At 37.0% G+C, this 24,548-nt stretch overlaps 1 protein-coding gene across 6 annotated transcripts in view; it reads right to left on the bottom strand.

Annotated features, from left to right (window-relative positions):
* Window positions 1-24,548, bottom strand: part of E2F3 (E2F transcription factor 3) — an 85,275-nt gene that overhangs the window by 11,501 nt on the left and 49,226 nt on the right. For 3 of the 6 annotated variants that reach the window (XM_056823492.1, XM_056823495.1, XM_056823494.1), the window contains exons 2-4: window positions 3,677-3,788; window positions 2,324-2,657; window positions 143-301 (exon numbers count right to left, since the gene is read on the bottom strand). In XM_056823492.1, the coding sequence (XP_056679470.1) occupies window positions 143-301; window positions 2,324-2,657; window positions 3,677-3,788 (605 nt within the window). The remainder of the gene's footprint in view (window positions 1-142; window positions 302-2,323; window positions 2,658-3,676; window positions 3,789-24,548) is intronic. The other 3 variants (XM_001366874.4, XM_016431752.2, XM_056823493.1) reach the window with 2 other exon arrangements.

The following is a 24,548-nucleotide window of genomic DNA, read 5'->3' as shown; positions in this document are numbered from 1 at the left end:
CCTTCCCCCAAGAAGCACAGTTACTTCTGCATTAAATTGGAAGAAATCTTCAGCATAAAGCTAGATTTAAGGTAGAAGAGTGTCTTACTGGAACTCTAGAATGGGCATAAGCCAACCCGCTGGGCTATAAAGTAAAGGATATTTTTGATTCTCTGAATCTTCTGTTAACAGCTTAAGGTCCAAGGTGCAGCTTTGAATTAGCTCATCTAGCCTCTTCTCTTCCTGACTGAGCTCCGTCACTTCCTTTGACAAACCCTGACATTGAGCCAGCATGCCCCCATCATCAGATAGACTGCAGCCCCTAGAAATTCAAACAGAAATTATTTTGCACAACTATTCATAAAACTTCAGGAGGCCGTGGTGTGGGGCTGGGAGCAGAATTAAAGTGTTCATTTTATAAGCATCCCTGGAAATATAGTATGAAGAAAACTTATACATCGAAAAGGAAAAATTTTAAATGAACATTTGTAAAAATGTTTACATAAATATAATCCTATAGTTTTCACTGCAACATCACAACAAAAACAAGATGATTATCTTTTTTGAGAATATTTTCCCTTCAAGAGAAGGCCTGAATTCAAAGGAAATCAGGATACACCTACCTGACTTAAATAAACATTTGTTTATGCCCAAAGAGCTTTAAAAGAATGCATACCTTTTGATTCAGTAATACCGCTTCTAGGTCTGTACCTCAGAGATTAAAAAAAAAAAGAGAAAGGACCTATTTGTACAAAAATATGTATAGCAGCTCTTTTTGTAGTGGCAAAGAATTGGAAGCTAAAGGGATGTCCCTCAATTGGGAAATGGCTAAGCAAATTGTGGTATATGATGGTGATAGAATACTATTGTGAGGATGATTTCAGAAAGAGCTGGAAAGATCTACATGAACTGATGCAGAGTGAAATAAGCAGAATCAGGAGAACATTGTACACAGTAACTGAAATATTGTGGAATGATCAACTGTGATAGACTTTGCTACTAGCAGCAATACAATGACCCAGGACAATTCTGAAGACCTATGAGAAAGAACGCTATTCACATCCAGAGAAAGAACTGTGGGAGTAGATATGCAGATGAAACCATATGATTTATCACTTGTTTATTTGGGTATATGTTTTGGGGTTTTGGTTTTATGAGATTATTCACTTACTTCATATCATATAATATGGATTATATAACTTCACAAAACTCATGTGGAAATTTGATATTAAAAAAAAAACAAATTAAAAACATTTTTAAAGAAATAAACATTCATAAAAGAAAAAGAAAGCAAGAGATTATTTGAGCAAGTAAGCCAAAAAACTCAAAATAAAAACTGAATGATTCCAACTCTTAAGTTATATTCTACAAAGTCTGTTCTACCAAGAAAATGAGTGAAGCTTTCATCACTAGTAATTAATAAGAAAAAGAAGTACAAGGGCAATAGATATTAAGATACCCAAGAGATCTCTTCTCTCTCTATTTCCTACTTTCTGTCAAATAGACAAAGATGTTTTCCTGCTCCAACTTCTTTCAAGCACCAGGAAGAGGTCAGAATATCATCTTTGAAGCATTGTCTTATAAAGCCACCAGATAATAAATTAATTCCTCCCTCTTTGTGCTTAAAATAATTTAATGCTTTTCTTCTCTGTTCAGGTGTTTTATCCAGAATTTCCAAAGGTGACCACCATCTTTTTAGTCATCACATAGCCCTGTCAGATGGGCACATATGTCAAGTGTTGTCATCTCTCTCATTTTACTGATAACAAAACTGAGGCATTAAGAATGGATTCTGGCCAAAATCATACAGACAATGAAGACAAAGACCTAAATGAAGCCACGGGAATCATTGGATAATGAGGTAAGCTTGCTTATTTTGATGTATATCTAGTTGACAAGCCACAATTTATTTCCTCCTTCTATTTGTAGAATGTCAAAAGGACAAATTTGTGAATTTATCTCATGGATCACATATGCAAGCACACACACACACACACACACACACACACACACACACACACACAAAATCACCTGTCATTCAAAAATAAAGCCTGGTTGGTATTTGATACAGCAGAATTTATTTCAAAGATTTCCCTACTTTAAGCTGTTCAAAAAGAAGCTCTTCTATCAATTATTTTATTCAAACGAAAGCTCATTTTTTTTTTAACTTTAAGATCACTTAGGCTAAGGAATCAAGCAGATGAAGGGAGACAATGAATCAGAGGAATGGAAAGAAATGGAATATGGATATGAATGGGGAAGTGACCTCTGAAAGAAAAGCTGCTGCCATTTATAAAAGCTATTTACACCCCCCCCCCCCCCCCCGTCAGGGACTGATACTCACATCCACTGAACGTTGTTTTTAGATTTCTTCTTAATGAGGTGGATGCCTTCCAGCACATTGGTGATATCATAAATCCTCCTCTTTTGCACCTTAAGCACTTCGGCTGCCTTGTTCAAATCCAAGACCCCATCTGGGGATTGGCTCAATAGCTGAATGAACTTCTTGGTGAGCAGACCAAGTGACGTATCATACCGTGTTTTTTCTGAGGGAGATTTTGGAGCTTGAAGAAAAACAAAAACCGAGCGGGAAGGGGATGGGGGTGAAGGTAAAGAACTGAAGGGTTCATTTGCAATGAAGCAAGCCTTCTTTCCCATTCCAGCACATGAGTTAGCATCTAAAGCACAGAATTATTAAAAAAAATTTTTTAAAGCAAGTTACACATAGTAAAGTTTTTGGGAAAAAGAGACAGGGTAGCAAAAAGTCAATCTTATATTAAATATTATTTGAGTGTCATCATGAAGATGACAAGATCTTTGATGTAAATAAAACTGGAAGGAACATTAGGGCTTACTGTAATCCAAACTTTTCATTTTATGTATAAGGAAAATAAAGTTGGAGGGAGCTAAGTGACAGAGAGAGAGAGAGAAAGAGAGAAAGAAGGAGGAAGAGAAGAAGGGAGGGAAGGAGAGAAAGAGGGGAGAGGGAGAGGGAGAGGGAGAGGGAGAGGGGGAGAGAGAGAGAGAGAGAGAGAGAGAGAGAGAGAGAGAGAGAGAGAGAGAGAGAGAGAGAGAGAGAGAGAGAGAGAGAGAGAAATTTCTTCAATTTAACCAATAGCCAACTTGGCTTCTACAGAGGACCTCCTGAGTCACTCCCTAGATTGCACAATATTTCTTTCTCCCTACTAAGTGATGGGGATGGAGATGGTGACTATGGGTGGAAATTGACAAGTAGAAGGATCTTGATCCAACCAAGGCCAACTTAGGAAGGAGGCCATAGAGGCACAGACAACCTCAGTGACTTGTCCCCAGTCACAAAGGTAATAATCACTACTTTAACTTTCCTGTTCTTAATCAATTCGAATGCTACCTAGTTACACAGTCAATGTGTGAGGAATTGCTCATCTTGATTTGGTTATCTCAACATCAATTATATAAAATCAAATTTGATTACAGAACAGTGCCAAACAGATTTTATAATTTAGGTTAAAAATGAAACTGTACACTGCAGTAAAGCTCTTGCAAATAGCATCCATGCACAGATAACTCAGCAGGTATTACTTGGAAAATTGGGGGAGAAGAAAGGGAGGATAGAAATAGAGATTAAAAAGAATGAAACACAATTTGTACTCTCAGCCACATGCTGTGAAAATTGGGAGTCCTATACCAAAAAGAACAACAAATAGTATTTCCTTACTTTTTGGACTATCTGGGCTTCTTACTGCAGCTCTTCCTTTGCCTTTGGGGGTTTTTAGACCATCTGAGAGAAACTGATGACCACTTTCTCCTAGCTCCAGCCTTCGCTTTGCCTATAAGAAAGTACAACCACATCCATCACTGATTACATGTGAAACCCAAAATGAATGACAAAGCTCTCCCAGTTTCACAAAATGATCATGAAATTGGGAGGGTGACGGGGGTAGTGTCAATCACTAGAATTAATAGCTATTGCAATCATTCAATCTTAAGTTACAACTGGAGAAACATTATAAAATACTCACTTTCTATCCTCAAACTGGGTAAACTAGAGTCCTACCACTAAGTTCTTATTCAACTTAATAATTATTTCTTGAGTGACAATTATATGTCCAGTACTAAGCCGGATGTTGGTGGTGACATACAATTTAATTATAATGCTGACAAATTTCATAGTGGCTTGCTAGCATAAAACACGTCGAATTAGATTATCAAAAAAGACTCCAACATTTATATTCAACTGAATTTTTCATCTTCTCATAAAGGCCTATTCAATAAGAATTCTGAGAAACACTGTCTTTTGTAAGATAATTTCCAATATCTAATTTTGGATCTGTGTTGAGAAAGAGAGACTGACACATATACATAGCATCAATTAAGAGAATATTCATTCTAGCTTCAAATCTTACTACTGCCCATAAAATGGATTAAATTTTTAAAATCAATTTAATTCAACCAGATATATAAATATGATATAGTATAAGCATATACTATGCAGCATGAGAGACATACACCTTTAAAGGCAATTTTTATCTTCAAGAAATTTATAATCCAATGGAGAGGTAAGTCAGGTATATAAGTAACCATGTTCCAAATGATGTAAAAGATTTAAAGAGGGAAAGACAGCAGAATTAATTTTTACTAGGGACTAGATCTGAGCTTGAACAGTACACCCCAGAATAATAGGTTTTCCCCTGTAACCAAAATCAGAACCATTTGCTTCTTTTATCAATCTTTTTCAAATACAGGAAAATTGGACAGAAATTTAGTAGCATGTCTGGAAAGAGAATGAAAAATGCTTCAACTCTTGGCTTAATCATGTAGGCATCTATCACCACAATCCTATTTTTAACAAGTCTTCAAGGACAGGAACCTTGTTTCCTGAATATTTTTTTCCACTAATAATGCTACCAAGTTCAGTATACTGAATCTGTCAATTCCATCAACAGCAAAGATTAATTTGTATTTACAGTTTGAAGTACATTTTATATATACACAATAAGTTTAAGTAGTTATATAGCAAAAATTTCTCAATGATGCTTTGTCTTATATTTTTGGAAACCACCTATTCTTTCTGTTTATCAATACACAAAAGCAGTTGTGGAATATGTATAACCTTTAAATATATTTTATATTTACAACAAAATAACAAAAATAGCAATGGGTTATTAGAATGACATACTTATACTTTTATACCCTTTGCAAAGTTAATATAACCTTTGTAAAACAGCTTAGTAACTGGGTGTGAGAACTGGTTGGAAAGAATACACAGAGGCTTTTTCACCTTTACTATAGGCCACTCTTCCTTCTACTTTTTTTTCTTCCAGTATAGGAAGTGAGTAGGGAAAAGACTCAATTTTCTTTTCCCCTACTAGGCTAGAAAAGTTTTCCCCTAAGATCCTGTGAATTATTGATAAATTACTCTCTCTATGTAGACATTCACATATAAAATAAATATGAATCTTCTCATTTTGACGTGGCATAACAATACAATAGTACTTTTAGTGCTATGTTCCAATAATGATTCTCATTTACAGCCTAATTAATGTTTACAAAGAGTTTGACATGCATTTTCTCATTTGATCCTTAAAGCAACCAGATATTATTATTGCCATTTGACAAACAAGGAAACTGACACAGGTTTGACAGAGTTGTCCAAGATTATATAGCTAATAATTGATAGGAACTGAATTTAGGTCTTCTGACTTAAAATCCAGTGGCTTCTTTGCAAAAACAAACAAATCTTAAAGTGCCTTTATTATTATCATTGCTAATTATAACATACCACAGTTTCAAACTAGTATTTAAAATATAACATTAGGTTAGCTAGCTCCTGTAGAACTATTTTGTCACAGAAATGAATTGAGACATAGAATTAAATGCTCTTAGAGACCATCTAGTCCAACCTTTCATTTTACACAGAAAGAAAACAGACCCAGAGAAGTCACTTCCCCAAGGTTTTTTAAGTCTAAAAACAAACAAACAAAAGCACATAAAATCAACAATCCCTTTAAGTAAATCCCTCTCAAGTTAACCATATCTATATTTTAGACAGGTAATATTGGACCAAAAGAAAGTATAAATCAAATAGAAATTCAGACAATCAGCAGTAGCCAGGACCTAAATTAGGTTCCTGATCCACCATGTTATATTGCTGCCCTAGAATTACGAGTTCAGTTGAAATTTACAAAGTTGGAACCAAAGGCGATAAGAATCACTGTAGAATTTCAACCTCAGCATTGTATATTTTGGTATGGATCTAAGAAGGTACTATCAACTTCATACCTGAACCAACAAGCCTGGAAGAAAATGGGGGAATGGAATTGGTACGGGAGAAAGGGGAAAACAAAAACGAGTTTAACAGGTGGCCAGCCATGACAGGCAAGGATTCATCTCTCAGGTGCGTGGGTGCATGTATAGGAACAAAGTTGGAATAGTAAAAATTATATAGTGGGAGGTGGGGAAAGGCATATCAAGTAAGAATAAAATAGTCTGAGCCATAATTCAATGCTGTAACAGAATGGGAGGGGGAAAAGACACTGTTTACCTTTGAAAAGGCTTTCGATGAACCCAAATTCCCTTGGTCCCAGTTAAATGGAGACTAGGAAAGGTGACAGGGCAACCAAAAGGAGGCAAAATAATGAAAAGGAAAAATTGCCAGGATGAGACAATTTAAAAGCCAAAAAAAAAAAGATGTAAAACGAGTGGGGAATATTTCTATTTATTCCTTTAATAATTAAGTATACATGTCAAAAATGAACATTTACATATAAAAAGAAAAACAAAAGAGGAAGATTATATGCAAATAAAAAAGGAATTCTGAGCTAATTGCCCACACTGTTAATCCCTCACTTCTCTTATTTGGGGTATATAGACATCTACTCATTCTTTGGGCTGACTGACCAGTCTGGAGGCAAGACTAGTGGGACAATGAATGGCTAGACCACTGGATCTGGACTCAGGAAGACCCTAGTTCAAATGTAACCTTTAATACTAGTCAGGCACTCTGAACAAATCATTTAACTTGTCTGACTCAGTGTCCTCGTATGTAAAAAAAAAAAAAGAAATAAAAGCCCCTGTGCCACAGTTTTAAAGATAAAACAATATGATTAAAAGTATTAAAAATTCTTGGTAAACAGTACAACATTATGTAAATGCTAGATATTATTATGATATCACATTACCCAGAAACTTCTAGGTATTAGAACCCCTTAAAGTTGGAAGTTATTTGCACTCCAACTCTTGAAAGAGTGCTTGAGGCAACCCTATGGTTGGGAAATAATCCCACCCCAATCCATGCACTTCTCTATACACAAAACCAATCACCCACAGTAACATCACCTAGCCTTGAAACTTAACAATTTATTTAATAAGGAAAAAACATCACAGATACTTCACCATCGATACATACACAGCTTCTGTGGAGACTGGGCAAACACAGAAACCTGGAGGCACCTGAATACAGAAAACCCATGTGCTTGGGAGCAATGCACATTTCTGGTCGGGTTAACTAACAACCCTTCTATATGGCAAGTTTCGAGTCAAATAAGGGCTTCTCCAACTGCTCCCCCTATTGTTCTTCGCTGCTCTCCAGGGAGGGGGGAAGATCAGTCTTCTCTTCTATACTAGTGAGTAGACAAATCATTTGCAATCTCTCCTAACTTAGCCTTAAAAGGATGCTGAGAAGCGTTACCTAAAGGAGGAGTCACTAGTGCAGAAGACTTCAAAAGTCCCATCATACTCACTCTCTCCGGAACGCAGAGGAGCTTTGACCTGCCCCCCAGATGACTACAGCGACCCATCAGCTTATAAGAAGATTCCGCTCCTTCTGCGTTTCCGGCTCAAAACAGAGGGGGCAGCACAGAGAACCATGTACTTCCGGTAACACACTCACTAGAGAATGATGGTGGACTCTAAAACCCATTGTGTCTCTTCAGCCAGTGTAGGACAAACAACTTTAAAACTACACCCACTAGTCTCAAAGCTCAAAAGCGAGTCTCCTGGTGCTTCCCTTTGTCAGTTTGTATATAATCACCCCACAGTCTTCAAATAATTTTGTGATTTTAAATAAATTATTTTTAACTTCAAGCTTTAAAAGGGATATGGAAATACCTGGGGACCACAATGCTCCGGGGTCCTGCTACTCTACAGTCTTCAAAGAAATAATTCTAACAGGTAAGTCCTTGACACCTGCGTTTCTTGAAACTGTAATTTTATCTATTTTTTAACAAGTTCTTCCTCTGTCCCTACAAACCACTGTTCACTAAAAAAGGAAGCATCATCCTATATAATTTACAAAGTGATTAAACTTTTGTGTGTTTTTCTTTTTGAACTTTTCTCAATTAGCAACCTTTTATTATCTCTTCTTCCCACCTCCTGGAGCTTCCCATTGAAAAAGAAAAAGAAAATAAACACTTGCAATAATATGCATAGTCAAAACAAAGTGTGCTTTCTCCCAGTCCCTGACTCTGTATGGTTGTGGGTAGCAGGCTTCACCAGGGGTCCTTTGGAACTGTGGCTGGTTACTTTGTTGACTGGAGTTCTTAAATTGTTTATCTTTATAATTGTTATTGTTTCAATTATTCTTTGTTGTTCAGAAGTGTCTGACTCTGTGACCTCATTTGGGGTTTTCTTGGCATTTATATTGGAATGGTTTGCCCTTTCTTTCTCTGGTTCATTTTACAGATGAGGAAACTGAGGGGAAAGTGACTTGTCCAGGGTCACATAGTTAATAAGTGCCTGAGGCTGGTTTTGAACTCAGGAAGATGAGTCTTCCTGACTCCAGGCCCAGCATTCTGTCCACTGTGCCATTCAGCTGCCCTAAATTGTTCTTAGTTCTGCTCATTTTACTCTGCTTCAGTTCATACAAGTTCATCATTCCAAAGAGTAATACAATAATGTTCCATTACATCTGTAAACTGTAATTTGTTCAGTCATTCCTCAAGTGATGGACAACAACCCTTCCTTCCCCCTCCCCCACCAGTTTCCAGTATTTCCCTTTATTAGTGATTTGAAGTATTTTTTTTTATGACTGTGACTGGATTTTTTTTTGAAAATATTCTGTTCATATCCTTTGATCATTTACCAAATGGAGAATATAAGTCTTTATATTTATGCCAAAGTTTATTTTCTATCCTTTATGTAACCAAACAGCCTATTTGAAGACAGTTCCTTCAGTTTTGATTAAACCAAAGTTCCTTCCCTGCCCCTTCCATATATAAAAAATTCTTCATCTTTCCAGTTATTTTTTCCCCAAGATGAGCACCAAAATGCTCTGTACAGAACAGCACCAATTTAAAGAGGTAGGACATCACATATGAAATAGAACTTTTGTTATAGAATAGTGTTTTCCTCCTGTGTATAAAGCTTCTTTTAAAATATTTGTGCATGTTAATATTTTTATGTACAATACATAAAAATCAAATTTAAAATGATAGTTCCAACAACTGCTGTCTCTTCCTGAACTTCCTTCTGTTCTTTCTGTAAAAAATATTTTATTGTCAATTTTTTGTCTTCAGTAAAAACCCACCGACTATCACTATTATTACTCTCATAACACCAATCTTCCACCAATAAAATAAAAGACCTTATAATAAATAAGTAGTTATGAAAAACAAAATTCACACATTGGTGGAATAGGAATATTTCTAAATGTCCTGAAATACAGTTATTACAAACCAAACTTAGGGACAGCTAAGTAAGTAGCACAGTGAACACAAAGCTGGAAAGAAAACATTTGCAATGAACTAAAAGTCAAGAATTAAGTAAGCATTTTATGCCATTTGAGTTTGATCCTGATCTTTCTTTGGGAAAAAAGGTATCAATTATCTTTGTGGACCATACCAAAGAGTTTTCTTTCCTTTCCTTCCCAATGAGGATTACTTTTTCTTTCACTTAGCTCACAGAAGTCTGAACACTTACTTCTAGGCTGTCTGGACTCCAAATGTAAAGGCTACTAGAATCCTAGTCTTGACTGACAATGGAAGAAGATCTGACCTACTCTATTTCTGATTTGGGCTCTAAAGCTAAAAATTTCATAGCATTATCACTTTATCTCTTTGATTAAAAAATCATATAGTCAGTAACAAAAGCAAAAATGAAAAGATCTCTGCCCTTAAGAAGCTTATATTCTATGGTCTAAATCATACTGGGAAAAAATGAATATTGGTAAAAAAAATTGTTCAAAAATTAAAATTCCAGTTCAATTTCTTAAATTGGCTCGATTACTATATTATTTCTATGGCCTTTAATGCAAGGGAATTATTTAAGTTGCTTTACTTTCTCTTTTAATTCCATTTCCTGTGTTACAGTTTTCTGAATTATAGTTCAGTCAAAAGACTCAAATATGATTTTATCAGTTAAGAATGCCCTAAATTGATGAAATCATTGGTTTAGGCTATTTCAAATAAATATGTCTCATACAGAATTATCCTTTTAATCTATAAAACATGTTAGATTCAGAGGAAAGAGATTGCAATGGTTTAATCCAATGGGTTTGTCTTAATTTCAGGAATATTAACAAATACCAAAATTTAAACAAAAATCTGACACCAGCCGTAATGCTTGAAGTTAACCCATTTCTCATAGTCTTTCCCTCATAAAGAAACATTTTGAAAGTAACCAAGTCCTAAAAAACACTTTTTTTTACCATGAATTCTGATTTTTGAGTCAGTCTAAGAAAACTCACTCTTGACAGATGATACCCAAGAATCTTTTTATTTAAGATTTGAAGATAGCATGTTCCTACTTCTTTTATTAAAATTGAGTATGCATTTTACCCAGTACAAAAGGCTTCTGTGGATATCTGCTAAACAAGCAACATTTCCCCGCATCTTTTACAAAACATCTTGTGATCCTTTTTTAGCTAGGAAGTCTGATTTTGGGATGTTTCAATAGCAATCCCGTATCCGATCTCTGGGTCGGCCCATGAAGGAATGTGTCAGGCCAGTTAGGCTTTGGAGTGATTTGTGGTGCTGGTGCTTTAAATTTCCACCCGTTCAGTTACAAGGGGCAACAGGCAGGGTAGCTGGCCCTAGTGGACACAATTCCACAAACAACCCCATTGTGAAGGAGCTCTACTAATGAAATCCAGAAGAGTGCTTTTTGAAGATTTTTTATGAACCTGAGAACTATTTGAAGAACTTCCTCTTAAGTACAGAAATGTTCATTTTAAAAATACAAATTATTTTTGTAATGGTTTGTACCTTGGTTGTAAAGCTGACATCTGTTCCTCATGTGTTTTTTCAGGAGTATCCTATAATCTTTCACAAATGCCCTGAAGGCTGATAATCATGAAGAATGATGTTTTCCTTTTTCCTTTCTAGTTCCTTCTTAGCAACACAAAATTGCAATGTGGTAATAACCACAGTTAATTCTGGTCCCTTCTGCTCTCAAGGCGCCTTAGAAAAACATACATTTAGCGTGTCTTAAGCCCTTTTCTCAGTTCAGGGGTCACTTGGAATGTAGTTCTTCAAAGTATCTTATCTCAATTTATAGCACAATATTTTTTGGCTAAGTAGTGAAAGCAATAAAGTCATGCATCCCACTAAGGGAAGAGATGTATTTCTTTATAAGTTCTTTGACCAAAAAGCAGGATATATAAAATTAGGGTTAAGGGAAAGCATCAGCAGTATAAGTTGTTTATTTTCTTTTAAAACTCTTACCTTTTGTCTTAGAATTAATATGTTCCAAAGCAGAAGAGTGGTAAAGGCTGGGCAATGGGCGTTAAGTGACTTGCCCAGGGTCACACAGCTAGTAAGTGTCTGAGGCCAGATTTGTACCCAGGACCTCCCGTCTGCAGGCCTGGTTTCCTCTCCACTGAGCCACCTAGCTGTTACCGCAATATACTTTTAGAAAATACAGAAAGCTATAGACTAGGATTTCATTTTTTTTTCAAATCTGATTCATTTTCATGATTACTTTTTGGTCCTTTGTCTAAAAATTCACTATTACAGTTAAGTACTATGAAGCAATTGTTTCAAAGTGAAGTAAACTAGATGCTAAAAAGTGTATTGATTCTGCTACCTTTTTACGCACATAACAAAAGCAGATTGCATGCACACTATGGCTAATCACTGTTTTGGGCCCATTAGAAAGTTTAAACATTCAATTTCATAATTTGAAGTCAAACAACTTAAAAGGGTTAGACATAGTTCCCTGGTCCCTACGGAGAATCTACAGACAGCACAGGAACAACAATGGTTTCTTCAAATCAGAGAGAGGCAACTCATATTGTAAGAGAAATCCTGAGAGGTAACTGATGGCATTAGCCTGATTGGATGCAGGGGCCTGAGGAGGTCATCTTCAATGCTGCCAAGGAGGCTGCTGGAAAACCACTTTCCAGGACGGGGAACAAGAAGAACTAAATACAGATGGGCCTGCTATATAGGGATATCATGAAGGCTGCTAGAAGGGGACACAGGCTGAAAATAGGCTTTTATAGATATTTTGTCCTGGTATCCTATACTATTCGGGTTTGCCTGGCTCCTTTGTTATCTTGGAGTTCCTAGATTCTCTTTGGGTTTGGTTTTAGGAATGTTCGGTGACTTTAGACTTAGGGTTCTATTACTATAAAAAGTATCTCTTAACTCTATCCCCACCCCAAAAAAAGAAATCCCTTGAAAGTTCACTCCTAGTAAGTCCTGAGAAAACAAACAACTCATTTTCTGAGTGGAGCTGAATACCTCCCATATGAATATATTTACATTAATTAGGTAGGCAAAGATTTCTGGGAGTTCTTGAAATAGCTGTGTGTTATGGAAGGATGGGGAGCCTGTATGAGGAAAAATGAGCAATGCTGGGGAGAAATGGGGACAGGAAGTTGGCCATCTATCTGCTCCCCCATTCCCAAGCACACAAGAAGGAAGTCTTATATTTAGTTTTAAAAAACAAAATCAATACAAACATAAATTGCTACCATAGAAAAAGGATAGTACACCTGTTTATCAAAATTCAAATGGACACTGTTGCCAAACCTTGGATTTAAACATTATTTTTCTTAAAAAACAAAGCAAAAAAAGAAAAGAAAGGAAGGTAGGAAGGAAAAGATGGACAGACAAAACTTTCCCGTGATTAAAAGTCAAGATAAAAGGAATGGCTTCAAAAATCTGATGAGCTGATTAGTACAGAGGTGGGTAAGAGATGCTCTTTCTTGTTTTTGCTACAGTAATCTTTGGTGGATAGGAGGTGTGATTTCATTTATGGGAGGAATTCTACCAAAGCAAATCAAATCAGCACCTACTATGCAACTCGGCATCTGGTAGGTTGTCTGGGGGAGAGGTGGTGGCACCCACTGAGAGGTTGAAGGCCCAGAAGAGTTTGGGGCAGACGGTATTCCCTGAAAAATCTTTGTGAATGCTGATTTGGCAGAGTTTCATGACCGTTAGATTCCAGTTCTGTGTCTGGTGTTCCTCTCCTCCATGATGTCCAGAGGCTGGACTGACTTCATTACAGTATGGCGCATTCAATGCTGATGGTGTTTCTGAGTAGAAAACATTTTCTTGTTCACAAAAAGAGCGGGTGAGGGTGTGAGATGCTCTATTTTTTCCTTGAAGCTGTGTGTCTTGTGGAGGTAATCTGCCACTGAAAACCTGGTCCCAGTTCATGACCAGTGGAAGTACCAAAGTGTTTTTCTTTCTTCCTCCAGAATGAATAATTCCTAAGCAGAGTTGTAGATGTGTAAGTAATGATAAGTAAGGAGCCAACAACTGCCAAGATTTTCCAGGGTGCTGTTTCATAGAAGAGGACCGTCTGACATTTTAAAATCTAGGGGATCTGAACCCTAGGAAGTCAACTTGTGAACTTCTCCCTATAAACACCCTACAATTTAATGAATGAATCTTCACTTATCTTGATAGGTTCTGAAGGGACAACATCATTCTTAGAGAACTCAAGGGTAGGCATTGCTTTTTGAGGAGCTGTCTGAATCCTCGGCCTGGTAATTCGAGATGCTTAGAAAAGGCTTGTTGATTGATTTTCCATTTTCCACTTTGCATTCATTTATTTCATAGCCACCACTTCCTATATAATATATATTCAACATGTCACGCTTGATGTAAGAATGAAGCAGAGATATTAAAAGTCTTGCCTTTTTTTATGTTTCACAGTATACTAACCTTGTTTTAAAGTATGTATGACTTTTCTACTTTAGTGGAAGACCTTTCTAGTCAATGAACATTTATTAAGTGCCTACAAAGGGGTCAGCTAGGTGGCTCAGTGGATTGAGAGCCAAGCTTACTTGGATTGGAGATGGGAGATCTTTGGGTTCAAATCTGGTCTCAGACACTTCCTAGTTGTGTGACCCTGGGAAAGTCACTTGATCCCCACTGCCTAGCCCTCTTCAGTTTCCTGCCTTGGAAACAATACACAGTATTGATTCTTTTTTCTTTTTCTTTTGCATATATTTATTTTTTTAAATATTATTTTATTTGGTCGTTTTCATACATTATTCACACAGTATTGATTCTAAGATCCAAGGTAAGGGTTTTAAAAAAGTGACTACTAAGTGCCAAGCCCTGGGAATGCAAAGAAGAAAAATAAAGCCAATTCCTGCTCTCAAGGAGCTTTAATAAAAAACAAATGTAAAAGAAAACTGAAAAGGGAGGGAAACAGGAAGGGAAAAGGTACCAGGTAGGAGGCAGTATCCAGTCCAAGGCAGCTAGTGAGAAACTAAAGTTGCCCAATCTGTGAGTCCTCTTTAAATAAAGGCTTTAGTAAGAGTTCCTTGCTCCATGCTCCAAACACAGGGTCAGAGGGCATTGAAGAGGGGCAAGTGCCAAAAGCTCTCCTCTAGACTTTGTTTCTTTTCAGCATCCCCTTCAGGATGGCATTTTTTAAAATCCCTTGAGGGACTCACAATTTAATGAAATACCGAATCTACACTTATTTAGCTAAATTGCTGACTACTACATAGCTACACCACTCTTCTTTATTATTTTATGGAAGAGAAAATGACTGAAAAATCTTTGATAGAATAAGACATATGATTGGAATATTGTTTTGGAAGAATATGCCTTATTTTAAAAAATAGGATTAGTAAAAAGTGTGTTGGAGTTTAGAGAAGAGATCAGAAAACTGCCACAGAGGCATGATGGGAGACTTCAATTATCTGGAGAGTAAAGCTTTCTCACTGCCCAAAGCAAAAGAGCTACTAATTTCTTAGCTTGATTCAATGATTATCCTTCAAAGAGAACAAAGGGGAAATCTACTCTGGATTTTATTTTCAACACATGATTCCGTTATCACTGAGGTAGAAATGATAGAAAACTTGGGGAGGGGAAGTGATCAGTCAGTTCTAGAATTTTCAATAAAGTCAGAAATTGCTGCATTTGCCATTTGTACTAGATTTAGGAGGGCAGCTGTTTTCTAGCGATTCTGAGAGAAAGGGTAATCAACTAAGATGCCATGAACTAAAATTCCAATGTAGGAATTTAATTTAAAAAGAATGAGGAAACTCTCTTGAATGAAATTTTGAAGAAGCAAATGGAAAAATTCAAGCTGAGAAGGAAAAACAGAACTCTTCTAGAGAGTGATGAGGGTATATAGTGAACTCACCAAACCAATTCAGATTTTTAAAAGCCACATACAAGAAGATTAAAAGACAGAAAAGAGAGGAATAATATAAAAGCATGACATGAGCCTGTGAAGGCAGTGTCAGGAGTCCTGAGGCTAGCTACAGGGAATAAAAGTTTTTCTTATCACTACACTGGGAAAGGAGACAACTGAAAATGGAATAAGGCTGATGTTTGGGTGTACAGCCAACCTGACAAATGCCACCAGAGGAAGCAGGGCTGCCCAACCACTAATTAGTTTTCAATTTTTCTACTAAGGAGTACAACTTTGGAACTGGAAAGAGAAAAACAAAGGATGGCCAATAAGGAATCATCCCCAAGATCAAGCCTCTGTTGCCCCTGATCAGTGTCTGGATCACCTGACCCAGGTAAATTACATACTGGGGTACTTAAAGGAACTGGCAGATGTAATGGGTAGAATGATGACAGCACATATGCTATCAGACCCCAGTAACTATGGGCATATATACTTTTTTCACATTTACAAAATCCTTGAGAATGGTTTACAAATATGCTGACATGATTAATACAAATAGGAGCAAGAAAGGAGAAGCTTTCACAGAAGACCTCATTGTTATTGTCAAATAACCGACTGAAGAGAGCAAAGAATTCAATATTTCCAGTTTATTTGTTGAATACCCCAAAAGTACTTAATTTAATAAAACAGGAACTCCTACCCTTTCCAAAGGTGTTTGTAAGAATCATGGACTATTTCCAACAGAATCCTAATAGAACTAATATTCTATATAGAAAGATCTACAAGCTTATTATTTTTGCAGATTACAATGTACTTATTGTACCAATCTCCTAAAAATTGTAAAGTATCATAAATTAGACTCATAACTACTCAACAATGGCTCAGGGAATTGAGAATTAGGCCTACAGATGAAAAGTCCTGGGTTCAAATCTGAACTTCAGACACTTTCTAGCTGTGTGACTCTGAGCAAGTCACTTAACCCTAGTGCTCTTCTGCCTTGGAGCCAATACACAGTACACAGATTCTAAGACAAAAGGCAAGGGTCACTTAAAAATAAATAAATAACTACTGAAAAGGTCTTGGTTTCATAATTTCATACAAAGAATAATTAGATGGCTAAGACTTCTTGTTCTCCAGTCTGCCATATTCACTTGAATGGAAAGAGTATTCTTGATAAAGCTTTCTCAGAGCTCCCCAGAAGTCTATCTTATATTCTTTTTGTATATATATATATTATGTATAGGTTGTCTTCCCCAAATGTAAAGGGCCAGGGTGTCTGGCACATAGCAAGCACTTTAATTAATGTTTGTCAACTGAGCAATTGATGTTATTCTTGAGCCATTATGAATGATCTTTAAGAGAACAGTCTTTAAATTATTCCATATGCCAGGAAGCCTAACATTCATTTTTGGCAAAAATACATACATACATATCTCCTAGTGATTACCTACCTACCTACCTACCTACCTACCTACCTACCTACCTACCTATCTATCTATCTATCTATCTATCTATCTATCTATCTATCTATCTATCTATCTATCTATCCATCCATCTACCCACCCATCTACCCACCATCCATCCAAGTGACTTGCCCAACCCCACCCAGCTAGGAAGTCTCTGAGGTGACATTTGAACCCAGGACCTCTTTTCTCTAGGCCTTCCTCTCAATCCACTGTGCCACCTAGCTACCCCTCTGGCAAAATTCTGAGGCGTATTATATTGTAAGGATGTGATAATGGATTTCCAGAAAAGGAGGTAGTGATTATAAAGGATTAACACCCCCACCCCAAATGGCTTCATTAAGAACAGGTCATGCCAGATTAACCTGATTTCCTCATTTGACAGGTAGCTACACTGATCCATCAGGATGTGGCTGGTACAGTTTATCTAAGCCATGACAAATTCTCTATGTTACTTCTGTGAAAACTATAGACCAGATATAGGGTTAGGTCTAAGCCAACCAGGTAGATCTGGAACATGTTGAATGGTTGGCCCCAAAGTAGCGATTTTTATTTCAATGTCAACTAGACAGCTGGTATTCAGTGAAATGCCCTTTGGATTTGGAGTCGGACTTGGGTTTAACATTTTCATTGGTAATTGATACAAACGAGAACAGCCTGCCCACCACATGTGCAGGGAATACAAATCTTGGAGGAACAGAAAATGGATGAGACAGCAGTCAAGATACAAGATGGCACTGGGTTGAGTCTAGAAAAATGGCATTTAACAGAGAGATACAAAGTCATAGGGAAAGAGCTAGACCCTAGTTTGAGAATACAGAGAATGATTTCTTTATGGCTCTTATCTGCTACCAAATCTAGGCAGAATCTTTATGAAGCCCTATAAAACTTAGGTTCCAAGACAGAAGAGTTAGGCAATTGGGGTTAAGTGACTTTCCCAGCATCACACAGCTAGGAAGTGTTGGAGGCCAGATTTGAACCCTGTCATCAGGCCTTGCTCTCTATCTACTGAGCCACCTAGTTACCCCTCTTTTTGCAGTATTTCACTAGAAATATCAGCGGCAGGCAGGAATGTTCTTAAAACTGAAAAGCACTCTCCTGGAAATGGTTTTTCTGCATACTGCAAGGAATTAAATAAAATATATTTTTAGCTAGTGGGTCCTATAATTTTGCGATGAACATTAAAGACACGAAGCTTCAAAATAGCCAATATCATTTTTGCCAAAAAACCTTACACTGAGAAGAAAGTTAATGCTCTACTTACTTATCAAATCCAAAATGATGGAGGGAGTTGCATTTTTTCTAAGCTTATGAATTGTGAATCCTTGGGTTGCTTTCTTTCTCATATGGACTCACTGTATTGCCTTCATTAATTTTCTCTTTTTTCTTTTCTTATTTCCCTCTGTATTTCTCTGTATATATATATTTACAAAGAGCAAAGAGAAAGATGCAAACCAACTACCTGGGTTATATCCTGGCCAAGTTAACAATTCCTTGGCTTCTTCATTTGATGAGTCTTATGAAAAAGTTCAATTAAATGATTTCTTTCTTAAAAAACAAAACATATCTTCTTAGAATTGATACCAAACATCAGTTCCAATGCAGAAAATTGGTAAGGGCTGGACAATTGGGATTAAGTGATTTGCCCAAGTCACACAGCTAGGAAGTGTCCAAGGCCAAATATGAATCTAGAACCTCCCATCTCCAAGCCTAGCTCTCTATCCATTGAGACACCTAGCTGCCCCAATTTCTAAAGTTATTCCCTAATCTATGTCTATTCTCAACTATTTCCATTAAGATAATAAAGATTAACAAATAAAAATGATCTTTGTTCTTTCTCTTCTATCATGGTTGGACCAGATGCTCTTTGCTAAAAGTAGGATATGGAAGGAAAACTAGAAAGACTAAAAGTCACCAATTTTTTTTTAAGTTAGGCTGCAACTGACAGAATTTGGAAAAGGCAACATTAGGTCAAACAGTGCCTGGACACAAGTATACTAAAAGTTCTTTGGACTCTTTCCCTGGCAAAACTAGGAGACTAAATTCCTCAAACATGCTGAACAATCTCTTCTCCCATCTAGGAAGAAAGATGGATTGAGAATTAGGGAGAGCTGAGCTCAAATCCAGACTCTGACATTAGCTGTGATCTTGAGCCACTTGTCCTCTTGCATTTCCTATGTATCAGACACTGTGCTAGGGCTTTACAAATGAAATCTCACTGGATCTCCACCTTCCTGAGAAGTGCTATTATGATTCCCATTTTACACATTAGGAAATTAAGACAGAGATTAAAACTTGTCCAGAGTTACACAGCTAAATTCCAGAACAGGCAGTATGGAATCATCATCATCATCATCATCATCATCATCATCATCATCATCATCATCATCATCATCACAACAACAGCTAACATTTATACAATGCTTTAAAATTTGCAAAATGCTTTGTAATTATTACTTCATTTGATCCTCACAACAACCCTGGGAGGTAGATGTTTTTACCTTCAATTTACAGATGAAGAAAATGAGGCAGGCAGGTTAAGTGGCTTGCCCAGGATCACACAACTAGCTAATGTCTGAGGCCAGATAGAAATAGAAACGTTTGACTTAATACATACTCCACTAATTTATTAACTAACAATTACGAGGCATTTTAAGATGGCCTCCCATGTTCAGAAGGCTTTGAGTATTCTAGAATCACAGAATCTAAGAATTATGTGGAATCTCCGAGACCATCGAGTCTAATGCCTAAACAAAACTCTGTTCCACAATATTCCTAACAAGTGGACACACAATTGGAAATATTGTATTGTAGGGGCCGTTTGTTATACTTTTAGAGCATTCTAAATGTTAGAAAAAAATGTTCATTTCATCAAATTTAAATTTGCATCTCTCCACCTTCCACTTATTGCTCCTAGTTCTCTTGGGCAAAGCTGAACAAATTTGATCCTTCTTCCATATCCCACCCCTTCTGCAGACAACTGACGGCATCAGTTGGGCTAAGTGGGAGGAAGACTGATGGCCTTCAAATGCTTGAGGGCAATTATCATGCTCCACCACCCGTCCCCCCTAAGTCTCCTAGGATAACCATCCCTAGTTTCCTTAAACAATCTTGAAAAAGCCAGATTCTTTCACCATCCTCTTTGCTCTCTTCTTGGTGGTCTACAAAATATCAATGATCAAATGTGGTACCCACATCCCCAAGATGTGGATGACCACGTCATGAGTATAATGGAACTATGGCCCCCATCTTTCATGATACTGCCTCCCTTGATGCAGTTTAGAAAAGTGACAAGCACACTTCTCAGATGAACACAATGAAAAAGTTGCCTCTTCTGTTACAGTAGGCTAAGATATTGACCAAGCATGTACAACCTAATTATGGACTTAGAATATCACAGTGGCCCCACAGGCAAGTTAAACCTAAGGAGCAAGAGTGGGGCCAAGCCTTAATTAAACTTCTATGATTATTTTCTGAGCTTTTCATTCAGATTCCTAAGGGCTTGGTCTCAGAATTGCCAGGAGTTTTTAAGAGGTATGAGAGCATCTCTTTCTGTCTCCACCCTATTACTGCACCATTTATGACCAAATAGCACCCTTGTCAAAGCATCTAAAGATAGACACCCTTGCCTCAGGGACTGGTGGGAAAGAATGCTAACTTCATTTTCCATAAACTGTGTTGGGGGTGTGGGGGGCATTAAACACAATCTAGGACTTGGTAAATGTATTTACACCAACTTTGCATTCCCTATGAAAAGGATGACTGGGAGCAATTATGTGTAGTGTGATCACTACTGTTTCTGTAAAAAAGGCACTTTTAAAAATCAAAACTTACAGGATGGGCCAAAGCTGTCTCAGGACCTTTTAGAAGACTATCCAGGTTGAATCCCCCATATAAGAATTTAAATTAATCTGTCAAATGCACTGAACCAGAGCCAAGTGGGAAAGTCCATTATTGACTGAATTACAATGGTATACTGATTCATTAACATTTTACCATTATGAGGCCAATCAAAACACTGAAAATTAATAAAATCTCCTAGGGAGGGAAAAAGCAACTACAGCACACCACATTCCTCAAATGACTAAAAGCACAATGAATAAGAGATGGGAAGTTTTAATTATGCTGTTATTCGCTATAGTAAATCATAAATTAATCATTTTTTGTGGTTATCTTGCATTTTGGTGTTCCTCATCCTGACTTCAGCAATGTAGGCATATTGGGGAAGGCACAGTTTGTTAAGTCTAGTCCTCACATTTAGATTTATATGGAATGAATGGACATATCCCTAAGGGCTCTGGTTCACTCTTAAATTTAGAGAAATATCAGTCCTTCTGAGAACTCTAGTTGAGAATCCTTAGGGTATGTGCATTTGTGAAGACTGTAAAGGCTAGCAGACTAAAGTTGATCCAAGAGCCTCATCATCTGCCTGTTCTGATTTCAAATTCTTGTTACAGGCAGAAAGGAAAAAGATGAGAGGAAAACAATGATGTCCTTGTGGTGGTAAGACAAGTTTTCAATGGTGCAACTCTTCTAGCATTTTCCAAAAACCAGTTTTGCTGGTTCTTTATTATACGACACTGATTTAACCTGAAGAAATTCCAAAGTTCTGCTACTGGTGAGATATCTCCATGGCTTCTGGAAGTGTATGGAATGACTCTCTAGAATTACAACTACCCAAGGAAAAAAGTTTTCTTCTTACTTAATGGGAAAAAAAAAAACCAAAAACAAAACAGCTTTCATTTTTTAGGAAGATAGGGACCAAGGAACCAAATATAAAGCTTTCCGCACAAGTCATGGCTTCCAAAGAGGCATGATATCTATGTGGGTTAGTAGTCTGCTTCTATGGGGTCTCAAAAGAACCTATTAAATTTAGAGCTGGAAGGGACCTTAGGAGCTACCAAAACTAACCTCTTTCTTTCACTGATGAGAAAACGGAGGCAAAGAGTTAATGATTTGTTAAATGGCTTGTACAGGGTCCTATAGTTTTACTGATTCCAAATTCAGTGGCTTCAATATTATACTTTGCTACTCCACCTTAATAAGAAAGACTCCTTGAAATGTTTGCCATGCTGTCAGTTTTAAGGCTGAGATATAAGTGACAAATAACCTAGAAAGTCACTATCCTGTTGAAGAAACTTGTAAAATTTGATAATGATTGAATTCTAGAGGGCAGTGAGGTTGCACAGTGGATAGGGTGGGAGGACCTGGAATCAGGAGGATTCATCTCTTTGAGTTCAACTCTGGCTTCAGATACTTAAATCACTGTGTGATCCTGAACAAGTCATTTGTCTGTTCTGCCTCAGTTTCTTCATCTGTAAAATGAGTTGGAGAAGGAAATGGCAAACTAGTATATTTGCAAAGAAAATGGGGTCAAGGAGAGTTGACTGAAAAAATGACTTAACAACAACCGATAATCTGTGGTACATGAATGAAATGAAACCAAAGTACTACTACTACTACTACTACTACTACTACTACTACTACTACTACTACTACTACTACTACTGCCTGCAACATTGTCAATAAAGACAATTTTTAGGAGATGATAAGCTCATGTCAAATAAAATAGGTGTTGGCATTATACTATCAAAGTAAAAGCAACCACCTTTCAGTTACCGTAAAGACTGGTAAACTACAAAAGTGAAGAGGGACACATTAAATATCAAAACTAAGCTATTATATTATAGGATCATTGATTTAAAGTTGAAAGGGAACTCAGAGGTCATCTAATTCAACCCTTTCATTTTACAGATGAGAAACCAGTGTGAGAATAGTGTAGTAATTTGCTCCAAGGTCACATAGGAAGTGAGCAGCAGAGGCAGGATTCAAATACAAGTCTTCTGCCTCTGAATCTGGAATAATTTACAGGGGGTACCTAGGTGGCTCAGTGGATTGATTGAGAGGCAGGCCCAGAGACAAGAGATCTTGGGTATAAATTTGGCCCCAGATTCCTCCTAGCTAGCAAGCTGGCCCCTAACTTCCTGATCAAGTTATTTAACCCCCATTGCCTAGCCCTTATCACTTTTCTGCCTTGGAACCAAAAGTTAAGGAGTTAAAAAAAGACATTTATGCATAAATGTTTGGAGGGAATATTGTTTGTTGGAAGAAGGTGGGGTCAGTTTGGAAGTAGCTAGTCTATCAAAACTATATATATCCAAACAGTATTAAAACCAGTTTTGATAATGGCAAAACCCAGAAGGTAATAGTCAACAAACTAATTTCTTCTATTAGGGACCAGATCGGCCTTAGAGAAAAAAGGCTATGAGTCACATAAATGGGAAGTACCCCAGAAATTCTTTCTAAGTCCAAATTGGCTCTGACCAATGATCTTTTCTTTTACCAGGGGAAAGCAGCTACTTTTAATTTATAATATGTTTCCTTCACACTGGTAGCTAAAATAAAAATTACAGTGCTATATAAAGGATGAGGAACATTTAACTCTATTTAAAGTATGCATATGACAAGCGATAATAAAAGATCAAAGTTGCTGACTTTTGGAAGGTCAAATTGTATTAGATAGGGTTGCAAAATCTACTTTGCATGGGTGGAACTTTTTGAGGATACAAATTTTCCAAACAGATTAAAATGCCTGTCTTGAGCTAGACTAGAGAATGTTCTAGGTATAGTGTTTGTGTACATATATGTGTATAAACACACTATATTATATATGTTCCAGACAGTGTTTGTATATGTACTTGTGCATACGTATGTGCCCATGTATACTATATACTATGTACAACATACTATATATAATGTATACACATATGCATATACATTATTCTAGGAAAACCCACAAAGTTCCTTAAATTCAAATTAAATGTTGGAACCCTATCTAGAATACAATCAATTTCTGTCTGTCACCCTTACACACACACACACACACACACACACACACACACACACACACACACACTGGATATTCAATAATAAAGTTGGTAGGAGGTGAAATTAGTTCTTTCTTCTATTTTTAAACTATTTTAATATGGCTTCCCATTTCCTTTTCATATCAAGGCAGCAACTTTGTAAGTATATAATTAAATATCTAAGAATGCTATTGGTAACCAACAAGTTGTCTTTTCATCTATAATGAAATAGCAAAGTAAGATGACTGAAAAAAAATTAAGGGGGGGGGGGCGCTTTACAAGTGAATATTCATAGCTTACTCCTGGGTGTAAAGCTAGAACAAGTTCCTATTCTTAGGGAATAGGATGTGATGAGAAGAACATTAGAGATCAGGGGACCTAGGGTTCTAAACTAGCAATCAGTCCTGTTTCCTAAACTAAAAAATGAAAGGATTATGCTACATAAGGAAAAGTAGAGTGGAAAGAGTCCGGACCTGGAGTTTCTGTCTTAGCAAGGTTAAAAGCTAAGTCTCTTCACAACTTTTCTTATCCAATTCTCCTTCATCTGAGGGTCTTCCCTTAAACCATCCCTAATTTACCCTTTCTGTAGCTTATTAGTACATAGTTGTTCCTATCTCAATAAACTGTATACTCCCTGAGGACAAGGAATTCTCCTTTGTCTTTATCTGCATGCCCAGAGCTTAGGGCAGTGCCTGGCACAGTGCAGGAGGAGTTTAAT

The sequence above is a fragment of the Monodelphis domestica genome, chromosome 3, assembly GCF_027887165.1.
Source record: "Monodelphis domestica isolate mMonDom1 chromosome 3, mMonDom1.pri, whole genome shotgun sequence".
Taxonomy (NCBI): domain Eukaryota; kingdom Metazoa; phylum Chordata; class Mammalia; order Didelphimorphia; family Didelphidae; genus Monodelphis; species Monodelphis domestica.
The sequence above is the reverse complement of the archived record's forward strand: the minus strand, read 5'-3'. Positions and strand labels throughout refer to the sequence as shown.